Source organism: Dipodomys merriami, unplaced genomic scaffold, assembly GCF_024711535.1.
Source record: "Dipodomys merriami isolate MVZ:Mamm:240054 unplaced genomic scaffold, mDipMer1.0.p SCAF_55, whole genome shotgun sequence".
Lineage (NCBI taxonomy): Eukaryota > Metazoa > Chordata > Mammalia > Rodentia > Heteromyidae > Dipodomys > Dipodomys merriami.
The window spans coordinates 1,367,733-1,387,916 of NW_027206124.1; the positions used below are offsets into that span (position 1 = coordinate 1,367,733).

General features: G+C 60.4%; 2 protein-coding genes across 3 annotated transcripts in view; one reads left to right on the forward strand and one right to left on the reverse strand.

Annotated features, from left to right (window-relative positions):
* Positions 1–5,543: 5,543 nt before the first annotated feature.
* On the forward strand, positions 5,544–14,458 carry Kctd17 (potassium channel tetramerization domain containing 17). The gene is given in 10 exon segments (XM_069999446.1): positions 5,544–5,811; positions 6,714–6,822; positions 9,525–9,616; positions 10,185–10,280; positions 11,467–11,592; positions 12,720–12,801; positions 12,959–13,030; positions 13,375–13,435; positions 13,437–13,460; positions 14,294–14,458. Coding segments are annotated over 10 exon segments (942 nt in total). The 5' UTR covers positions 5,544–5,601; the 3' UTR covers positions 14,364–14,458.
* Positions 14,459–16,168: 1,710 nt separating this feature from the next.
* The window catches only part of Tmprss6 (transmembrane serine protease 6), a 30,662-nt gene continuing 26,646 nt past the window's right edge, over positions 16,169–20,184 (reverse strand). The window contains exons 16-18 of one of the 2 annotated variants that reach the window (XM_069999445.1): positions 19,133–19,404; positions 17,214–17,350; positions 16,169–16,928 (exon numbers count right to left, since the gene is read on the reverse strand). In XM_069999445.1, coding sequence (XP_069855546.1) covers positions 16,770–16,928; positions 17,214–17,350; positions 19,133–19,404 — 568 coding nt within the window. In that variant the 3' untranslated portion in view covers positions 16,169–16,769. The remainder of the gene's footprint in view (positions 16,929–17,213; positions 17,351–19,132; positions 19,405–20,184) is intronic. The other variant, XM_069999444.1, reaches the window with a different exon arrangement.

A 20,184-nucleotide genomic window follows, 5' to 3' on the forward strand; every position in this document is an offset into this window, starting at 1 on the left:
GGAACCCAGCCAAGTCCAGCCTGGGGGTTCTCCTGGCTCAGGGCTCCCCCACCCAGGCTGTGCGATCGCTGTCCACTTTCTATGTCTTGTCACTCAGGATGCTTTGTGATATCCTCCCTACTGGATGCCCAGAGCAAGAGACGCAGTGACACCCGACCACAGTCTGGGAACCATGGGCTGGGGGGGGGGGGGGCGGGGGGAGCTCGCAGGCTCCTGGGTTCAGACAAGCCCTGGTGGGGTGGGGGTGGGGGGGCAGAGGTTTCTCCAGCACCCCAGGGGGACCTTGGGCAATGGGGTTTCAGCACAAGGCTTGGATTTGCCTTTGGCCCTGGTCTAGCCAGGAACACAAAGCTGACCCACCATGCGCCGCTTCTCTCCTGGGAAGGAAGGTTCTGGACGGGTCTGGACAAGCTCACGGGAGAGTTTTTTCCGAACAACCCAGGACCATCCCTGGGCTGCATGCCACCCACTCTCCGTGGCTCCCCAGCCCCTGCCAGCGCCCCTCCCCTCCCCCATGTGTTCCAGGGAGGAACTTAGCACACCAGGCATGCAGATGATGCAAGCCTCTTCTGCTTGGTTAATATTTGCTGAGCGCCCCTTCAGCATTAGGGACAGTGGGAAACGCATTTCTCAACCGGGCTTCAGCCAGCTGCCTCAACCCTGTTTCTGCTCCATGGATGGCTACTGCAAGAGAACACGGTCAAAGTTCCCCTCCCTGACCCCCTCTGGCGGAGAATGGACGATGCTGAGATGTGGTCTCATCAGAGGAAGGGGAACAGACAGACTCAGCCCTGCCAAGCGTAGGGCCGGTCTGGAGTCAGACTGCTGGGGAGGCGGGCAGCCCTCCTACTCGGAGACCCTCAGCTTTGCTAGTTAGATCAGTCGCTTGAAGGAAGACACAATTTCCAGGTTAACTGAAACTCCTCATTTTAAACACGGAGGGAACCACAGTACCCTAAGTGGGGTGGGGTCCACCTGCGCCTCCACTTCCCTTCATGGCTTTAGGGCACCTGGCTAAAGTCAGAGGCCCACTTCCCTAAGGAGTGGCCCAACCCTTAGGACTTTTCCAACAAAAGAACTGAGGACTTTCATCCCTTCCATACAGGTGAAGACTGTGGCCACCAAGGGTGCATTCACTTGCACCCTGTAAAGATTCCCTCCCTGTCTTCAGCATGGCAGCCGGCTGGGCAGAGAACAATACAAGGAAGTGCGTGATCACCTGTGATCACTTCTTGGGGTGAGCCGAGTGCATCAGAGGTCATGACAGGCATGATCCAGGAGACCCTAGCATCAGCTTTTCCTCCTCTGCCTCGTCCCCTGGGAGCTCCAGCCCCCTGCAGCCCCGCCGCTGCCTTGTGTGATCTTCCCTATTTCTAAACCACAACCGGCCGGAAGTCAGCTAGATGCCCAGTAAGAAAGCAGGTGAGTGCAGTTGCCTGAAGAATGCCCGCGGCCTGCCCCAGTGCCAGAGCGGAAAAGGGCGGCCAGTGGCCAGTGACTGGACATTTCTCATGCTGATTTCAAGAAAAAGAAAGCAAGAAGAGGTGTGGACATTAGGGTTTTTTTGGGGGGGGTACTATTTTTGCTAGTACTGGAGCTTGAATTCAGGGTCTAGGTGCTGTTCCTTGACTTTTTCCACTCAAAGCTAGCACTCAACATTTGTGCTACAGCTCTACTTCTGGCTGTGTGTGTGTGTGTGTGTGTGTGTGGTTAAGTAGAGATAAGACACTTGCCAACTTTCCTTCCCCATGCTGGCTTAGAACCACGACCCTCAGATCTCAGCCTTCTGAGTAGCGAGGATTACAAGTGTGAGCCATCAGTGCCCCGCTTCATTCTTTCTAAATAACTACGTTGAGGACAGAGCCCACGCCTGGGTTCTGCATGCTGGGAATGCATGGAAGAGTACCAGTGAGAGGGTACAGGCTTCTTCAGGATAAGAAGAGCCATGTGGAAGAAGGTTGGACCACAGCAATGTACTTAATGCTGTGGAAAATGTACTGACCACTGTGTACAAATGGCAAAGATGGAAATTTTAATGTGATGTGTATTTTACCATACTTTATAGAGAGAGAGAGGGAAAGGGAGGTTTCTTTAGAATGTATTTTTTAAAACAAGGATACAGGAGGTGGTTTGGGGGGGGTCCCCTTAGTCAAATCTTAGTTTGAGTACCAAATTAATAGTAACAGATTATTATGCATATAATAAAGTAGGAATCTGAGAGTTATAGAAGTGAATGATATGTCAGTGCAGGAAAGAGATGGGAGATTTCTTTTGTGGATCACCATTGAGAAATGTTGAAGGAAGGCTGGAATTAGAAACTCACAGCTTGGCTCTGGTTACTACAGGCAAGAGCAATCAGAGATCATTAAAATCGGTGGGAAAGAATTTAGCTTGATGAGACATGGAATATTAATATGGTCTCGTGGTATCTCCTCATCAAAAGGGAAGAGTCACTGCATAGCTTGGGAACCTGGCAGGCAGGTACCACCTTAACAAAAGAAAAAAATGGTTTCCTCCCCAGGAATGGGCTACAGAGACACCCTATCCTGTAGGACAGGCTGCAAACACGTGACTGCTCTCGGGTTCCGGCCAAAAAATTGTCCTAGTGTGTCTAACACGAAACACTTACAAGCCAGCTCACACCAGGGATCATGTCACAAAATCAGTCACCTGACAGAAATGTGCAGACCCATAGGCTTTTAGCAGGGTTTTCTCTCTCTCTCTTTTGCTAGAAAGCATTGTAGTGAGACAAATGGAGATGAGAAGACTTTTGTAGATTAGCTAAAATGTATCCTGTCCATGTTACTTTCCATGTTCTGCTCATTGTACTGTTTCTGGGAGAGAATGTCCTTGATTTTAGGAACTCTGAAAGGTTTAGGAATGAAAGGTCATTGGCTCTGTAATGTACTCAAGAACAGTTTGGAAAAACAAGAAAGGTTCAGAGAGAGGATGAAAACTCCCAAGTTTCACATTTATTAGAGATATCTTAAAATTATTTGTCCCAACATTTCTCTAAGCCTGAAATTATTTTCTAAATGACATGGGTGGGTTTCTGTTAGTTTGTTTCTGCTGTTGTTTTTAAGATTTCCCGACTGCATTTCTGCCAGGACTGCTGACCACAGACCTTAGTCCTTAGACCACCTGCAGCAGCTCTCAGACTAAGCGTTTAAGGACTTGTCTTGGAAACCTTAGAAAAACTACAGTGCTTGTCCACAGCAGGGACAGGAGAGACACCCCAGAACAGAACGGCTGGAAAGCTGGTTGATGGGGTTCTTGGAATGCCTCCCGTTTCTGAGTGACAGAGCAGAAGGAAAGCCATGTATACAGCCTGCCCTGTCTGTCCTGGATTCTGCGCTGTGAAGCCCAGTGGAGGCCATCCTTGAATAGCGACCCAGGTGCTAATCAGAGGCATGGCCCAAGAAGGAAACGGTACTACTGTGAGCCACCCTCAGCAGTAGGGGCCCTAAAGAGTTCACTTGGGAAAAAAATGACCCAGCTTGAACCATGCATTCTGGCCAAAGCAAAACCATGTTGAAAGGCCAAGGGTGAAAGCCCCGGGCCTGATAGACCTTTCTTATCCTTTCCTCCTCTCCTACCTCCACCCCACTGCCAGGCTGGGAGCCCTCCAAGCGCCCTCTGTTGGTGGAAAGGAGCAGTGCCCAGGCCCAGGTGGTCCAGCCTGGCCTAGGCAGGTCTACAGCCCTGCCAAAGCCAGCTGAATCTCCACGGGAGGCACCTGCCCCAACCTCTACCAATGTGAACTCAGCTTCCTGCAGTTTGCAGATGTTACTGGCTGCCCTGGGAACTCAAGGGGAGGGTCTGGGTCTCACCCATTCCTGACCAGCTCAGCCTTTGAGGCAGGCTTGGTGATTATATATAGACATTTGGGAAAGTTCAAGGTAAAAATCCCAGAGACACACTTGTTAGACATGTTCAAGCCCTACCAATGCTTAGGCTGAGGATGCTGTTTCTGGTCCAGGACTTGGCACATAGTAGGTGCTCAGTAAAAGGATATGAAGTGAGATTTGAGTAGGTAAGTACCTACCTCACTAACTGATTTGGGGTGTTATGAGGCAGAGATTCATACCCAGAACATGGGCCTCCAAAGCCTGTTGGAATATTTGTCTGGTCAGATGCCTGTCACTTTACTGATTACACCCCTTCCTCTCTTTGAGTGACCTGAAGAGGTTCAGGTTCAAACCCAGCAGTCCCCCCCACACCCACAAATCAAGCAGCGGGACCAACCCCCAGGCAGCAAGAGGACTTGATGTGACATGAAGAACATGACAAGGACTGGAGAGGAATCAGAGGATTGTGGCATTCTGCACTCAGGGAGCAGAATACAAAGTACCCAGCGGAGATGAGTGACATCTTCTTAGTCATGGCAACGCCAGCAGATGTGACACAAGCCACTCAGAGGCGGAGATGCAGCTAAGAAAAGGAACAGGTTCAGCCCGGGACAGCCGAGTGACGGGCTCAGGTGAAGCCTCCCAGGGCATCTGTGCTCCTCCAGCTCTATCTGGGAGCAGAGCAACTTCAGGGTCGCTTCCAGTCACAAGGGCTCAGCACTAGAAGGTGGCAGCCACTCTGCCACCGCTGTCACCTGCCCCATGGGCACTGCAGGCCCACCCCCTTACCCCCTTCCCACTCCACAGGCTTGCCTCGCCTTCTGTGCTGCCTTCCTGCTGCTGTGCAGAGATATTTTAGACCTGGTTCTGGACAGAAACTGGGGTGCTCAACCCACCTTCTCCTCTTGTCCCTGAGATCTCCCAACTCCTCACCTACAGAACCAGAAGATAAGCTCGGTATGCGCACGCACATACACACACACACACCACCACCACCATCACCAATGGCAGCCAAAGGGAAGGGGCCTCAATGGAAGGAAAGTCTCCTAGAATCCACGGGATGCTCGCTCACCAGCTGTGTCTATCATTTCTGTGGCCCCATCTGTAAAATGAGGATAGTAATTTTAACCACACACACACACACACACACACAGCCCCCCCCCCATGCCAGGATGAAAACTATTAGCACTGAGCTGGAGTGGTGGGGAGGGGAGGGAGGCAGCTCAGTGGCAGGGCTGGGTGGGTCCTGGGGGTCGTGGGCCGTCTCCACAGCAGCCATGCAAGGCTTGGGAACCCTTAGGAAGCAAATACGATTTCAGGAGGAAGAAGATTCTCCTCCCATCCGTTGTTTGATAGCTGTCAAACTCTACAAAGGAAAAAGAGCATGAACACAAATAGGGGTGGGAGTGTAGATTGACTCAGTGTGTGGGAAGCTGACCTTTTCCAAACACAGGACAGTGATCGGAGTCATCTTGCAGTGACCCAGTGCGCTCCCTGCCAGGGGCGGGGAGGAGTGGGGGGAGACGAGGTCACCGCCCACCGCGCGCGCCCCGCCCACCGCGCGCGCCCCGCCCACCGCGCGCGCCCCGCCCACCGCGCGCGCCCCGCCCACCGCGCGCGCCCCGCCCACCGCGCGCGCCCCGCCCACCGCGCGCGCCCCGCCCACCGCGCGCGCCCCGGGGCAGCGTGGACTACATTTCCCGGCGTGCCTCGCGCCTGGTACCCGCCCGCGGCCCAGCGCGGCGGGCGGAGGATGCAGACGCCGCGGCGGGCGATGAGGATGGAGGCCGGGGAAGCTGCGCCGCCGGCGGGGGTGGGCGGCCGCTCGGCGGGCGGCTGGGGCAAGTGGGTGCGGCTCAATGTGGGGGGCACGGTGTTCCTGACCACCCGGCAGACGCTGTGCCGGGAGCAGAAGTCCTTCCTCAGCCGCCTGTGCCAAGGGGAAGAGCTGCAGTCGGACCGGGTGAGCCCGCGGGCGGGCGGCGGGCGGCGGGCGGCGGGCGGCCCGGGCCCCCCCACCCCGATCCCCGGCGCGGGGCGGTCAGCCGGCCAGCCCACCCCACCCGCCTTTCCCCGGGAGCCGGAGGCGGGAAGCAGCGGCCGGGGAGGGGGCGGGAGAGGGGCCGGGCGCGCGCTGCGCGCATCGCCGTGGCAACGGGACTGGCAGGCCTGGAGCCCCACGCGCGGGCCTCCCCCCTCCTTTGCGGGGTGCGGGGACCACCCCCCCCTCCGGCGGCCACCGTGTCTGCGCTCCCACCCGGCATCGCCTCCGACGGGCTCCTTCCCTGCTCTGGGCGCAGCCTTCCAGTCTGGAGGGCCAGCTGGGTCCCAGCTGGAGCTGGCCCCCTGAGATGCCCCGCCCCCTCCTCGTGACCCTCCCGCGCGGTGACCTTGGGCAAGTCCTCTCACCTCCAGATGTCTCAGCCCGCCCTGCCTCCCTGCGGGCTGCCCGTGTCCAATCAGAGAGCAGCTTCTCTGGAAACTTGAAAACATCCCCTGACTGATTGATAGACAGTAGAGCTAGCTTGGGGTACGGGGTGGGAAGGGGGGGGGCATCCCTGCAAGAGGGACCATCACTGAGCCTTGCACCGGGCCGGAGACCACTCAAACTTCTCGCCCACGTGTTCACCTAATTATGGGGCGAGGAGAGAGGCTCAGAGAGGTCAAACCATCAGTCCAAGGTCACACAGCCTAGGAAAGGCAGAGGCAAAGTTTGAACCTCAGTCGGCCTGATCCCAGAGCTTTACAGCTCCAGCCTGTTACCCTGCACCCTCTCTCCCTCCCCTGACTTTTCCTAGAACAATGTGGGCTTGGGCAGGGGTGAGGCTACACTTCTCTTAATACCTGTGGTATTCTCCTCTATAGGATGAAACTGGGGCCTACCTCATTGACCGGGACCCCACCTACTTTGGGCCCATCCTGAACTTTCTCCGCCATGGCAAACTGGTGCTGGACAAGGACATGGCTGAGGAGGGTAAGTGGGTCCAGTGGCCTGAGGCCCATTCCTAGCTCTGCCTTGCGCAGTTTGGTAGGGCTTTCCGCAGAGATCCAAAGCCACTTCCCCTGGCTGGCATGGAACCTGCTCTCTCACACACTTTCCGCCTCTTCTCAGCTGGAACAGGGCTGACTCCAGGCCTCGGTGGAGCTGTCAGGCCCCAGCTTTCACCGGATGGCCACGGAGGCCTGTGCAGAGGATGAAGGAAGCCCTTGCTGGAGGCGTCTGCTTGGGGTGGGGCTGCCTTTTCTTCCTTTCCACTCTTGGCCTCTTTGGAAGCCAGGGGTGTCTACTGCAGCCCTGAGGTGGAGGGGAAAAGGGGTGGGGAAGGGGGGGACCCCTCACCACCTTCTTTCTCTGAGTGATCTGCTATTTTGATTCTCAATTCTGCCAGTTCTGCCAGGCGAGGGCTTGCAGTGAGCAAGTGGGTGGAGAGGGTGAGTCTTCCCCAAATCTGGCAGTCTCTGCCGCACTGGGCTGGTTGGGATGGGAGGCGGGGGTGGGGGAGGAGCCTGCTCCCTGGTAGGGCTTCAGCGACTCCCAGGGCTGTAGATGCCCATATCCGGGCCTAGCAGACAGAGAAGCCAACTATGAGAGAACTGTCACTTACAAAGCTTCAGCTGGGGCCAGGGACCAGTGTGCCTAGCTGTTTCCTCAGGACACAGGGTGTGGTTCTGGGAGAGCTGACCCAGCCAGGCCTGCTGGTATCTACCAGTCTCCACTGGTATCTACAAAATGCATGCATTCTGCATGCACTGAGACTCCATGCGTCCTGGGTCCTGTGCACCCGTGGGTGTCGGGGAAGGCTAGCCATCCCTCCTCACTCTTGCCCACGGTCTCACAGGATACAGCAGTCTGGAAGCTTCTCAAAGAGCCAGGCTTCAACACCTCTGCTCTGCCGAGGCTGGCAGCAGCCCTAGGGGAGCAGATAGCGTGGGTGTGGCCTGGGCACAGGAGCAGGTCCCACTGGGAGGGAGGGAAGAGGAGGCAGCACTCCAGAGTCACAGCCAACACCTGTTTACAGGTCTGGTTTCTCAAAGCCCTGAAACTGATAGCACCTGCAGACAGCCAGCTCCCTAGCTAGGGGGACCTGGAACCTTACTTAACGCCCTGTGCCTCCACGCTTCTGTCTGTGAAATGGGGTGACAGCAGTGCCCGTCGCTGGGGGTGGATGAAAGGAGCTACAGGTCCCGCTGGCCCTGCGGCTGCGCAGCTCCAGGTTACAGGATGCCCCTCTGTGGCAGGCCTCGGGGAGCTCTGGGGACAGCAGTATAGATCAAAGAGGGACCTTGAGCTCATCCATGCTGGCTGTTGTCCGCAATGGAAATGTGTTCCTCACGGTGCCGGAGGCTGGGTTCTGAGCTCCTCTGGCCAGCCCAGGGGGGCCCTGAGGAGACCCTCTTCTGGGCTGCAGACTGCTGCCTGCCTTCCCTGGTTGCCCTAGGCAGGATGTGGGCACCGTCACAGTACCGGGCCTCTTCTTAAGGGGGTACCATCCAATCCCAGCCTTCCCCCTCTTCACCATGCCACCGCGCACCATGCACCATGCGCCGTGCGCCTTCCCTCCAGGCCCCCTCACCTCGCCAGCCAGGATTCAGCATGGGGATCTTGAGGGGACACACAGCCCATAATAGGTCTTGTCCCAGGGAGCCTAGCAGCCAATCTGGAAGGGACCGAAGGGACCCGGCCCTGCAGAAGCTTCAAGTGTCAAGCCCCTGGGAACTTTTCCACTTCACTTGGCGGGGCTGGGGGCGACTTGATCTCTCAGATTTATTAACTGCAAAATGTGAAGAACGGTGCTTGCTTCTCTCATAGCTCCAAGATTCCTGATGAGCACAGGGGCCTTAAAAACTGTGAAGTGTGCCGGGTGCTGGTGGCTCATGCCTGTAATCCTAGCTACTCAGGAGGCTGAGATCTGAGGATCGCGGTTCAAAGCCAGCCCGGGCAGGAGAGACCGTGAGACTCCTATCTCCAATAAACCACCAGAAAACCGGAAGTGGCGCTGTAGCTCAAGTGGTAGAGCGCTCGCTTTGAGCTGAAGAGCTGAGAGACAGCGCCCAAGCCCAGAGTTCAAGCCCCACGACCGACAAAAAAAAACAAAAAACTGTGAAGTGTGGGCGCTGGAAAGGGTGCATAGAAGTTTATCCGTCTGTAGCAGGAGCTTGAAGGCTTAAGGCACTTGTGTTTCCATAAGTCTGCGTGACTTTGGGCAAGTCGTTTCTCTCTTGGGGCCTTAGTTTTCCCCGTTGAGTCAAGATGATGAAAGTACCTCCTTCTCGTTATGAGGACCAAACATGAGGGGTGGCGTGCTGCAGGCGCAGGGTCCCAGCAGGTGCACACACTAGTCATGGCCCAGGCCCTCATGGCATCCCAGGGCTCCATTCCAGCTCACCTCTGGTTCTTGGTGGCGCCAGAGCAGTGCCAGCTTGTGGACCACAGGTGGCCTTGGTGCTCTGATCTGTGCCACGAGGGGAGCTGGCTCCATCACGGCATCTCCCCCCTTCCACTGGGAGTATGGAGCCCGAGGAAGGAAGGAAACAGACCCTTTCTTTGGCCACTGGACTCGGAGTTGCCACCCACTCTTGTCGGGGCCTGCGACTAGAGCAGGGTGTGGGCCTGGCGGCAAGAGGAGAACAGAGTCTGGGGCGGCAGGAGTAACCAGGGGCTGCTCCGTCTGCCAGGAGTCCTGGAGGAGGCCGAGTTCTACAACATTGGCCCGCTGATCCGAATCATCAAAGACAGGATGGAGGAGAAGGACTACACGGTGACCCAGGTCGGGAGAGAAGCTGGGCGGCGGGGGAAAGGCCCGGGGACCTCAGCACTGCTGCTGGGTGGCCTCTCAAGACCTTGCGCATGGGTACAAAGAGGTCTTGAGCAGTGCCCACCCAGCGACCAGGAGCAGATGGGGACATTCCCCACCTTCCCTGGGAAGTGCCATAGGGGATGGAGGTGGGACAGGGGAGGGGAGGTGGGATGGGGAGGGGAGGTGGGACAGGGGAGGGGAGGCGGGACAGGGGAGGGGAGGTGGGATGGGGAGGGGAGGCGGGACAGGGGAGGCTTCACGTCTCTGGAGGGTCTGACGTGATCAGTGACCCAAATGTTACACACACACACACCCCTCCCCCCCCGCCCCCGGTTCCAGTTCTAGATCCTCACTGATCCCATAACGTATAGGGGTCTATGAAGGAGCGAGATCATGTATCTGGAATCCCTGGTACATAGTACATCCCAAGGCACAGGCTCCTCCAGCCCTTCTTCCTCTTTCCCCCACCATCCACCTTCCAGGAGTATATGGCTGAGGAGGGGCGGCAGGAGCCCTTCACACGCCCCTCTGCCCGCAGGTGCCACCCAAGCACGTGTACCGGGTGCTGCAGTGCCAGGAGGAGGAGCTCACGCAGATGGTCTCCACCATGTCTGACGGCTGGCGCTTTGAGCAGGTAGGCTGGGACCTTAGCCCCCACGTGGGGAGGGAGTGTTCTTAAATCCGGATTTACGTGATGAGGAGAGGAGGACAAAGAAGGGTGGGTAGGGGGCTACAGGGTATTGTGGGCAAGTCTCTGACAGCCAGGAACGGGAGACAGAGCCAGGAGGTGACTACCCTGGGCACAGCCTCCAGGGCTCCACAGGGAGTGTGCCCAGGGCGCGCTAGCGCCCCCTTCAGGCTTCCCTGAGCTCCCGTGCTGACCTCACTTTACCAGCTCCGCCACCATGCAGGTTTCCAGGGGAACACAGCTGCAAAACAAGCTCAGTCTGACTTGCCCTTAGAGCAAGAAAGCTCACCTGGGCCTTTCTGAGTTGTTGCCTTTCACAGGAAGCTGAAGGGGGAGGGCTGGGCCTCTGGGGTGGCCGGCAGGCAGGAAGTCCAAGCCAGTCCAGGAGCCGGAGGCCCAATTCCTTTCCAGCCCCAGGAAAGCCACGGCTCCTCCCAGGCCACTGCCCATCTGCAGCGGAGGCTGCTGTGATCATCGGCGGGCTGGCAGTGACGCTGCTGGTCCTGCTAAGGCCCTAGTGTCGGGTCAACTCTTAGGACTGAGTTCAAGTCCACAAGACCCTAGAGAAGGCTTGGAGGGACCCAGGTCCCGCACTTCCTGCAGCCCCGCGACCTGCAGGCCACTGTTCCCAGTGGAGGGGGGGAGATTTTTCTGTGACTGCTGAATCAGGACCCCTGAGAGCTGGAAGACTCGTTTGTGCAAGATTTCCTTAGCCAGAAGGGCTGTGTGGGTGTGTCATCCTCCAGACCCTAAGCCACTGAGAGGCTGAGGGACTGGTCACTGGCCCTGTGAACTCACTGGCCTGCCAGGCCTTCCCGGAGCAAAGGAGTAGTCTATGAGGCTCCTCTGTGTCCCAGCCCCATGCTGCAGCCTAGAACCTGGAGATGCTGCAGCCACGTCTGGGCCGGGGGACAGCATGCTCATTCCCGGACTCTGCCTTCCCCTAGGAAGTGTCTGCCTGGCTGTGGCAGGGTGGGGGCTCGGATGGGTCAGGCCCTGCCAATCCAGGAGAGGCGCAAGCCAGGGAGGCTGTCCCTGCAGGCTGCCTAGAGCAGAGCCAAGATGACCTACTGGCAGCCGCCAGGGGCTCCTCTGTCCCCCACCCGACCTGCGTCTCTCCCCCCACCCCCAGCTGGTGAACATCGGCTCCTCCTACACCTATGGCAGTGAGGACCAGGCCGAGTTCCTGTGCGTGGTGTCCAAGGAGCTGCACAGCTCCTCCCACGGCCTGAGCTCCGAGTCCAGCCGCAAAACGAAGGTAGAGATGTGCTCCTCGGGCATTCCTCCCTCCGTCCCCGCCGCTGCCTCCTCCCTCCCACCGCACCCCATAACCCCATGGTCACAGCCACTGCCATCCATCCCATGCATCTTGGTCAAGTCTGCTCACACCAGTTACCAGGCCCAGGCTGGGGAGCAGCAAGTCAGGACCGCCCCCAGGGCGCAGCCAGGGCGGCTCTGCGGGCCACGCGGTGTCTGCAGGGCTCACAGCACCAGACAGTGCACTGAGCTAGGTTGACAGAGTATGGCCTTGGGCGAGTTCTGTCCTCTGGGCACCTTTGCTATCCTCCATGCAGCCAGAAAGGCGAACCACATCCTGTGTTGACTCAGACGTGGGCTCTGGAGTAGCCAGTTTATTCCCTGGGGCTGGCGATCATCCCCCTCAGGCCTAGGTCAGAACCAGGAAGCCACACTCCACAGTCCTGCCCCAGGCCTCCCTGTGTGTCCACCTGCCCGGAAGCCAGCCTTCCCCTCCCCCAGGGGCACAGCTGCCAGCATCTGTTCCCCTCAGCTCCAGGACCTCTCATTTGGGCAGCAGCAGAGTTAGGCATGGGCCTGACTAGGACAGAGGGGGCCTGCTCCTGTGTGCTGGAGACCTACCCTGGCTTCCTGTCTGTCTTGTCTGTCTGTCTGCCTCACCCTCCTCCCGTGCTGGTGGAGTACAGTGGGAGCCCGCTGCGCTGCCTGTCTGTGCCACCGCCCAGGCCTGGGTGCCAGACCCTTGCTGGCACCCTAGATCTGATTGGTGTTGGCCCTGAGACATCCTTGGCTGCCTATCTTGCCCTCCCCACCCCCAAAGCAAGGCCTTGCCAGGCACCTCCTGCCGCCCCCTCCCACCACACCCACAGGGCTCCTCTTCCACCCCTCACCACCACACCCCTCTGTGACCGCAGCCAGACTGGTCCTGAGCCGGACCCCCTGGGCTCGCCCCGGCTGGCGATGCCTGGCTTCTGTGGCTGCAGCCCTCCCTTGTCCCAGGTCACTCCCGATCTCACCTGCCCCTCTGCCCTGAGGTGGGGGGCGCGGCACGGGGACAGCTACCCGCACGCCCCGGGCCCTAGGTCAGTGTCTCCACTCTCTCTTCCCTGGGTCGGCCGGCGGGTCCAGAGCGCGGAGGAGCAACTGGAGGAGCCACCGCGGCAGGAGGAGGTGGCACAGGTGCAGGTGGAGGCAGATGCCCAGGAGAAAGGTGCAGCCCGCCCCCAGGAAGATGATTGCTAATGAGAGCCGGGGCTCCCGCTCGTCCTGCTGGAGCAGCTGCAGCCGGGACGAGGGCGGGCCGCCAGGGTTAGCTTAGCGCCTGTCGCCTCGCCCCATAACCATCCCTCTCTCACTTTCTCTTGCAGCCCTGTCATCTCAGGATCCCGCTAACCTTTTCTCCCTCCCACCACCGCCTCCTCCTCCGCTTCCTGCTGGAGGTCCTGCCTCATCTTCATCCACCTCCTCTTCCTCCTGGATCTCATCTGCACCCTGCCTCTTCCCTCTCTGCCCCTGTCCAGGTCTTCTCTCTGCCTGCTCGCATCTCCATCCTGGGGCCGCTCTGGTCCCGGCCTCCCGTGCCCTCTCCCCAGGCCCCATGGCCCTGCATCCCCGAGCATTCCGCCAGCCTCCTCCTGCACCCCTTCCAGTCCCTCCTGCCTCCTGGCCTGGGGAGGAGAGTCACGGCTGCACCTGCTCCGTGTCCACCCACCCCGCTGGGCACCTCTGAGGCTGGCCTGGGCCCCGCCGGCCTGCTTGGCCCCCTCATGTGCCCTCCTTGCAGGTCCCCGTTCACACCCTCCCAGACCTGAGCGAGAGCCTGCCGGGAGGGCTCCTTGGCCCGCACCAATCCCAGAGCTGCCAGCCCCGGTTAGGAGACTGGCAGAGTTGGACGGAGGGCCGAGCAAGGAGGGTGCTTGTCTCTTGTCCTTGGACTTGGGCCAGGCTCTCAGCTGGTTTTCTCCACTCACCAGTTTCTCATCCTCACTGGGCCTTGGGGTGAGGTCCTGAGAGCAGAACGAGGTGGGGCGGGGGGGGCTTTCCTGCCCACCTGCCTGCTGGGTGGTGCCTGAGCCAGGCTGGGGAGGGGCTGCATCCCCAACGCCCTGGAGCTCGTGTGTGGCTGCATGTAGCCCCCGGCCCCCTACTTCTGTGGGGTGGGGAGGCCAGGCCACATCGGGATAGCCTTGGCTGGCAAAGATGGGCCAGAGCCGAGGATTACAGGGTGGCCAGGCACCCACAAGCCCCCACTCGGTCTCAGCTGCCCCGGGACCCTGGCAGCCACGTGCCCTCTGGGCCCCAGTGGATTCTAAAGTGGGGACAGCAGCTCTCCCGGCCCTGCCTCTGCCCTGCCTCCACCCTGGACCGAGTTTTAGTAGAGCCTGGCCTCCCCAGGCAGGCTCCATGCAGCCCAGGGTGGGCACGGGGTGCCCAGCTGAGTTCGGTGGGGCACCCTCCTGCCCCCCTCGGTCCTCACTCCACTTCTCTGGGCCTCAGCCCCAGAAGGGAGCCTGGGACTTACTGGCCTTTCTCTCTCCCTCCTTCCCTCCCTCCTTCCCTCCCTCCCTCCCTCCTCTCCTTCCTTCCTGCCTCCTTCCTTCTCACTTTCCACCCCTCTCCTGCCCTCTCATTACCGGCCTCCCTGGTTTTCTGATTCCCCCCCCCCTCCCCTCCTCCTACCCCTTCCCTCTCTTATTTTCTAGCTATTACAAGCCAGAGGCACCCGGATGTGAGCCCCCAGATCACCTCCAGGGACTTGGGGTTCCGATCTGAAATCCTTTATTTTTGTACCACGGGGCGGGCCCCCGGCCCGAGAAGGAAGCTGTGTTCTTTCCCCTGCCCCTCCTGTCTGTACTCACTGGGCTGGGACTCACCCCTGCCTCCAGGGCTGGGCTGGGGGCCCCCCAGAACCTCACCAGGCCTGAGGCAGACCCTGGGCAGGGCTACCTGCCCGTGGCTGAAGTGGGGCCCTGCCCAGCTGTGTCTCCCAGGCCCCTCCGTCCCGTGGCCCCCGACCCCCTGCTGCATGGTGGACGCGCCCCCTCCCTGCCCGGGCACCTCCCCTCCTTGAGCTGTCTCCCTGTCCGTGCCCGCGTTTCCCTTGCCTCGCCTACCTCACAGGGTTGTTGTGAGGGTGCCCAGAGCGGCAGAGCCCCCAGAAGCAGGGGCCATCCCTTCACCTTCCCTGGGGACACAGCCTTAGCCCCCCCATGCAGGACACTTTGCTAAGGGAGACTCAGGTACTGGGGTAGCACTACAGGGACCTGGCCTGGGAGGAGAATGGGGACAGGAGGCAGCGCAGCCCTGCTCCGGGCCCAGGCGTGGTCGAAGTGGTGGGCAGGACCCCGTAAGGGGCCAGGGGACCCTCCTCTGCCCAGGGCAAGGCCTGATTGTGTGGGGGACTGAGCGAGGCCCTCCTGTATGAACCTCCCCCCAGATGGGGCTCTCCTCTCAGCCGTGCCTCCCACCACTGAATGAATAAACCTGAAGAAAAGTCCCGCCTGGCTGCCTCCTGTGTGGGCCCTGCAGGGAGGGGACAGGCCGAACTCAAGCCGCAGACCCGACCGGAGGACTGGGCTTTCCTGAAGCCCAGGCTCTCCCCCAGCCACATGGCTGTGTGTTGGGAGGAGAGGTGGAGACTTGGCCTGGAGCTCTGCCCAGGGGCGGAGGCTGAAGATCCCCTCTGCTAGGCTCTGGGAAATGGAGACACAGGGCAGGATTCCCCCAGACTTTTCCCCTCCTCTGTGTCGTCCATCACTGCTGCTCAGGCCCCCCTCCTCTGTGGTTGTCCATCACTGCTGCTCAGGCCCCCCTCCTCTGTGGTTGTCCATCACTGCTGCTCAGGCCCCCCTCCTCTGTGTCGAGTCTCACCTCCCTAGAGCCAGCCTGGTTCTCTAGGGCACATCCCCCCTCAGCCTCCGCTGTCCCAGCAAGTAGAGTCCCCTGGAACCTTGTTAAAAGACCTGCGCCCTCCCCACCTGGCTTCCTGCTGGGACGGCCGAGGGGCCTTTGCCTTCCAGCTCCTCCATTCTCACGGAGGGAGGGGGTGCGCACCCGAGCCCCTCCCCCCTAATCGTCATCATGCCACCTTCAAGGCTGGAGGCCTCCCTGGCAGCAACCCCTCGGCGGCTCCTCCCCTTCCCCCCAGTGCCCTTGGCCCATCCCCAGCCAGCTCTCGGCTCAGGACCCCCGGGGGGGTCTTCAACCCCCAGGTCCTAAACCACCCTCCAGCCCAGCCCACTGCCTTGGCCTCCTGGATGGCCTTATGCCCCTTGGTTGCCCTTGAGCCCCAGCCCACGGCGCGTCCTCCCCATCTGCATCCCCATCCTCTCTGGTTGCAGGGTGTAGGGGGTGTGGATGAGGGGCACGGGGGAGCAGGAGACCCACGCTGTGCTCCAGCCCCGGTGCCTCCACGAGGACCACCCTGTGCTGCCCGGTGCCCGCGGGCTCTCGAGGTTCCCGAGGGGGCCGCCACTCTGCCCCTCCCCAACGCTGACCATGGCCTTCCTCGAGGTCCCCAGAGACTTTGGCAGTTTTCCTGGAGGCTCCAGCCCCGGTGGCTCCAGGGGGCAGCAGGCCTGCTCGGGTAGGGACAGGAGGCAGTGCGGGGCCCACTCAGAGGCCAGGCGGCTGGGTCAGCCTTTTATTCACGGGGCAGACAGCTGGCCTCCGGTGACGCGGAATCCCGGTGGTGACAGACTGGGGGGAGCAGGGGTCCTGCCGGTGGGGCTGCCCCCACCCTTTGGCTTACTTGGCAGCTGGTCCCCTGGGCATTCCCCAAGGCTCTGTGGGTCCCCTGTACCCCCCCTCCAAGATACGCCAGGGACTTCCCAGGCTGGAGTCTGCGGTCAGGAGCTGGTGCCCCAGGTGACTCTGTGTGCCCTTAGGGACAGGGATATTTGACACTGAAGGGGGGGGCTGGAAACAGAGCCCTCCACTGAAGCCCCACCCCAAGTCATTGGGTAGAAGGAAGGAGCTGGAGGAGAAAGGGCCAGAGGTGAACCCAGGCTGGGCTGGGCCCGTGGGCTGTTAGCCACCAGCCGCGGCCAGTCCCCCCTCCCTGTGCCATCTCACGGCAGTGATCAGGATGCCATTCCAGTCTCCACGTGGCTACCTGTCCCCAGAATACTTGTTCCTTGGCCTGCTGGGTGCCTGGGGCTCCCCGGCCAGGCCTGCTCCTCAAGTCAGCACCTGCTGTATCCAGCCAATCACCCCCGTGATGCGAGTGTAGACTCCAAAGTAGTTGGGCCGGCCACAGCCCAGGCCCCAGCTGACCAGCCCGGCCAAGAACCAGCGGCCACTGGGCTCCTTGCAAACCAGCGGACCACCAGAGTCACCCTGCGAAGAGCAGACGGTTGTGTCAGAGGGGACAGCAAAAGTCAGGTGACCACTGGAAACCATCTACTGACCAGCCAAGACCAGCCTGGCCTGGCTGCCAGCGGCTCCTGACCACGTGTCCCCCGCCCCCATCCCTGTGCTGCCTCCGCCTTCTCTGTGGCAGCCACCCTCCCTCCAGGTGGCCTCTGGCCTGCGTGACCCCGTGCCTGAGGGGCAGGGGACGGGCCTGGGTTTGAGCTGACCCCCCCGCCTCCCCCTGCCCTCGCTGGCACCCGCGGAAGTCACCTGGCAGGCGTCCTTCTTGCCTTTGCGGTAGCCGGCACAGAGCATGCGCGGGGTCACCCGGTAGCGGTAGGCCTCACTGCACAGGTCCTGCGGGACCAGCTGCACGTCCACCTTCTGCAGAACGTTGCTGGTGGGGCCTGCGAGCGTTGCGGGGCAGACATGAGGGCCGAGGCTCCTGGCACCCCTGCCCTTCCTCCCATGATGCGCCTCATCTCTGCCCACCCTCCCCTACCAGGCACAGCCCTGGCCCTGCTGTCATTCTGCTCCCTGTGGCTGGTGGAGCCCCACTCAAAGCCTGTTAGTGTTTTCCTCCAGCATCTCATTGCCTTCCCCCTGCCAGGGTCCCATCTGGGGTGTGCCCCTGCCCTGGCAAAGCTCCCCACCCCCCTCCGCTGTGGGTTGTCCACAAAACACAGATGGAGTCCTCCCGCCCTGCAATCCCCCAGCTTCCCCGCAAGCTCTGTACACACTGGCACCGAATGGCACCCAAGGGCTACAGGTCTGATGTGGGCCTGGGTGCCGGTTTTGAAGCTGGTTCTCAGGTGCACGTGGGGAGAAGGCCTGCCCCTTGTGGTGCCCGGAAGGCTCTGCCTGTGCTTCCCTCCATCTTCCCACACACCCCTGCCCCTCCACCACGCTCCCCTCGCGCTGGCAGTGGACCTCATTCTCAGATTGAGTCTGACCCAGGTACCTTTGCCTAGGACACCTCCTGTTCCCCTGCAGGTGCTGCCTGCTCGTCCTTGGAGCCCAGGGCTGCTGTGTCCTGTGTCCACCAGTGTCCCACTGTCTCCTGTGTCCCCTAACCCTATGGCTCTCAAGAATGTTCTTGCTTTATCCCCTTTGCCTGCCTTGATCCCAGCACATAGTAGGTGCTCAGGAGTGTGTTGATGAATGAATTAATGACCCAATCCTTGCCTTGCTACTACTCTTTGTGTTTTCAAAGTGTCCAGGAGATTGCCTGTCTTTACAACTTGGGGGTAGAGCTGTGGCTCGGTGGTCGAGTGCTTGCCCAGCATGTGCAAGGCCCTGGGTCTGACCCCCCGCTCTGCAACAAACCCAGCCACAGCTGCCCTCCTCCCTCCTGACTGGAAAGCACTGGTGGCGCTGCACACATTAAAGCTGCGCTCAGAGGTTTTAGAGCAAGGCTGCATCCGGCTGAGTGCACATTGGAAGCACTGGGGGCACCTGAGACGGTGGCTCCCATCATGAAGGGTATGGGGTAGGAGCCCATCTCTGAGCAGCAGCAGGAATCCCCAGGCCTGGATCCTGGGATCCAGTCTCTGTCCAATTCTGGCTGGGACTTGGAGCCTCTTTATCATCCACAACATGTGCCACAATGCATGTCCCTGAATCAGGCGGGGCACATGGAGTCCTGTCCCCCTAAAATTCCGATCTGTGCTGTTGAACCATCCTTGCAAGTGCATGTCCACGAGCGGGGGAGCCCTGAGCCTGTCCCCGTGTCCTCTGCTCACACCCGGTCACCTAGGTGCTTTTTTTTTTTATTGGTCATGGGGCTTGAACTCTGGGCCTGGACGCTGTCCCTCAGCTCTTCAGCTCAAGGCTAGTGCTTTACCACTTACGGTTTTCTGGTGGTTTATTGGAGATAAGAGTCTCATGGACTTTCCTGCCCCAGCTGGCTTTGAACCATGATCCTCAGATCTCAGCCTCCTGAGTAGCTAGGATTACAGGCGTGAGCCACTGGTGCCCAGCTCACCTAGGTTCTTAAAATGTCCTTCCAGAAGAAAAGGAAGGGCAGGCAGGTGGAGGGCAGAGCCTGTGATCGCATCACTGATTTTGTTCTCTGAAAGCCTGCCCAGCCCTGGGGCTCACCCCAGCCTCCTCCACGCCCAGGTGGGCACCTGTGCTACCTGCTGCTTCGCGCGTGTCCCCGCCCCGCACGGGCCCGGGGCCTCGCTCACCGCCCTCTCGCAGGGCGCCCCAGCCTGTGATCCAGCAGTGCAGGCCCGGCTCGAAGAAGTGGGAGCGCGCAGGCAGGCAGACCGGGTGCACAGAGGCGGAGCGCACCACGGGGTGGTCCAGCTGCAGCAGCGCCACGTCGTAGTCGTGGCTGTCCTCCTCGTGGTAGGGGTGCAGCAGCAGGCGGCTCACCTTGAAGGAGACCTCGCCCGGCCAGCGCGAGTTCTGCCGCACCTTGCCCAGGAACACCGTCCACAGCGCCGGCGACGCCATGCTGGGGGTTCGGGTGGGGGAGGGGCCCTGTGACAGCCAGCCACCCCCCTCCCCCCCCTCGTCCCTGTCCGCCCTGCCCTGCCCCCATCAAGGCTGTGGCTCAATGCCGGGAACTCCACCCTCCACCTCAGTCCCAGCTTCACAGAACCCCTAAGATGCAGGATGTAGCAGAACCGGCCCAGTGCCAGGCACCCCACAGCTATTTCTCTCCTTTTCTGTGGGTCCACTTTACAGACTGGGGCTGCTGGAACTCTTCCCAAGCTAGCATGCAACCTGGGGTGTGGGGGGGGGGCTCCCTTCACCTTGAGGACAGTGGGGAGTCGGGAGCAGGGTTAAAGACACACATGTGGAGAGAGCTAGCCGGTGCCTGCAGAGGGCGCTAGAGAGCTGCACTGCCATGGGAGGGGCCTGGGGGGGTTGGAGACCAGATGGGGCGGGGGGGGGGGGGGGGGAGAGGGGGGAAGCACCAAGGAAGTCCAGCCAACCAAGCGGATGGGCAGAAGGGCTCAGCTAGGTGCCAGATGAGGAGTCACGGGGGCATCCCAGACCCGCCCAGCCTTCCTGTCACAACTCATCATGGAGGGGGCATGGGGCATCTTTGCCCACTGCTGTATCCCCAGCATCCCGCACACACTTGGCCCGTAGCAGGAACACAACAAATACTGCTGAATGCGTAAAGGACTGAGGGGATGAGTCACAGACCCACCGGAAGGCAGACACCACGAGCAGGGCACAGAGCGGTTGAGCAATATGCCAGCAACACAGAGCCGGTCAGGTGGAG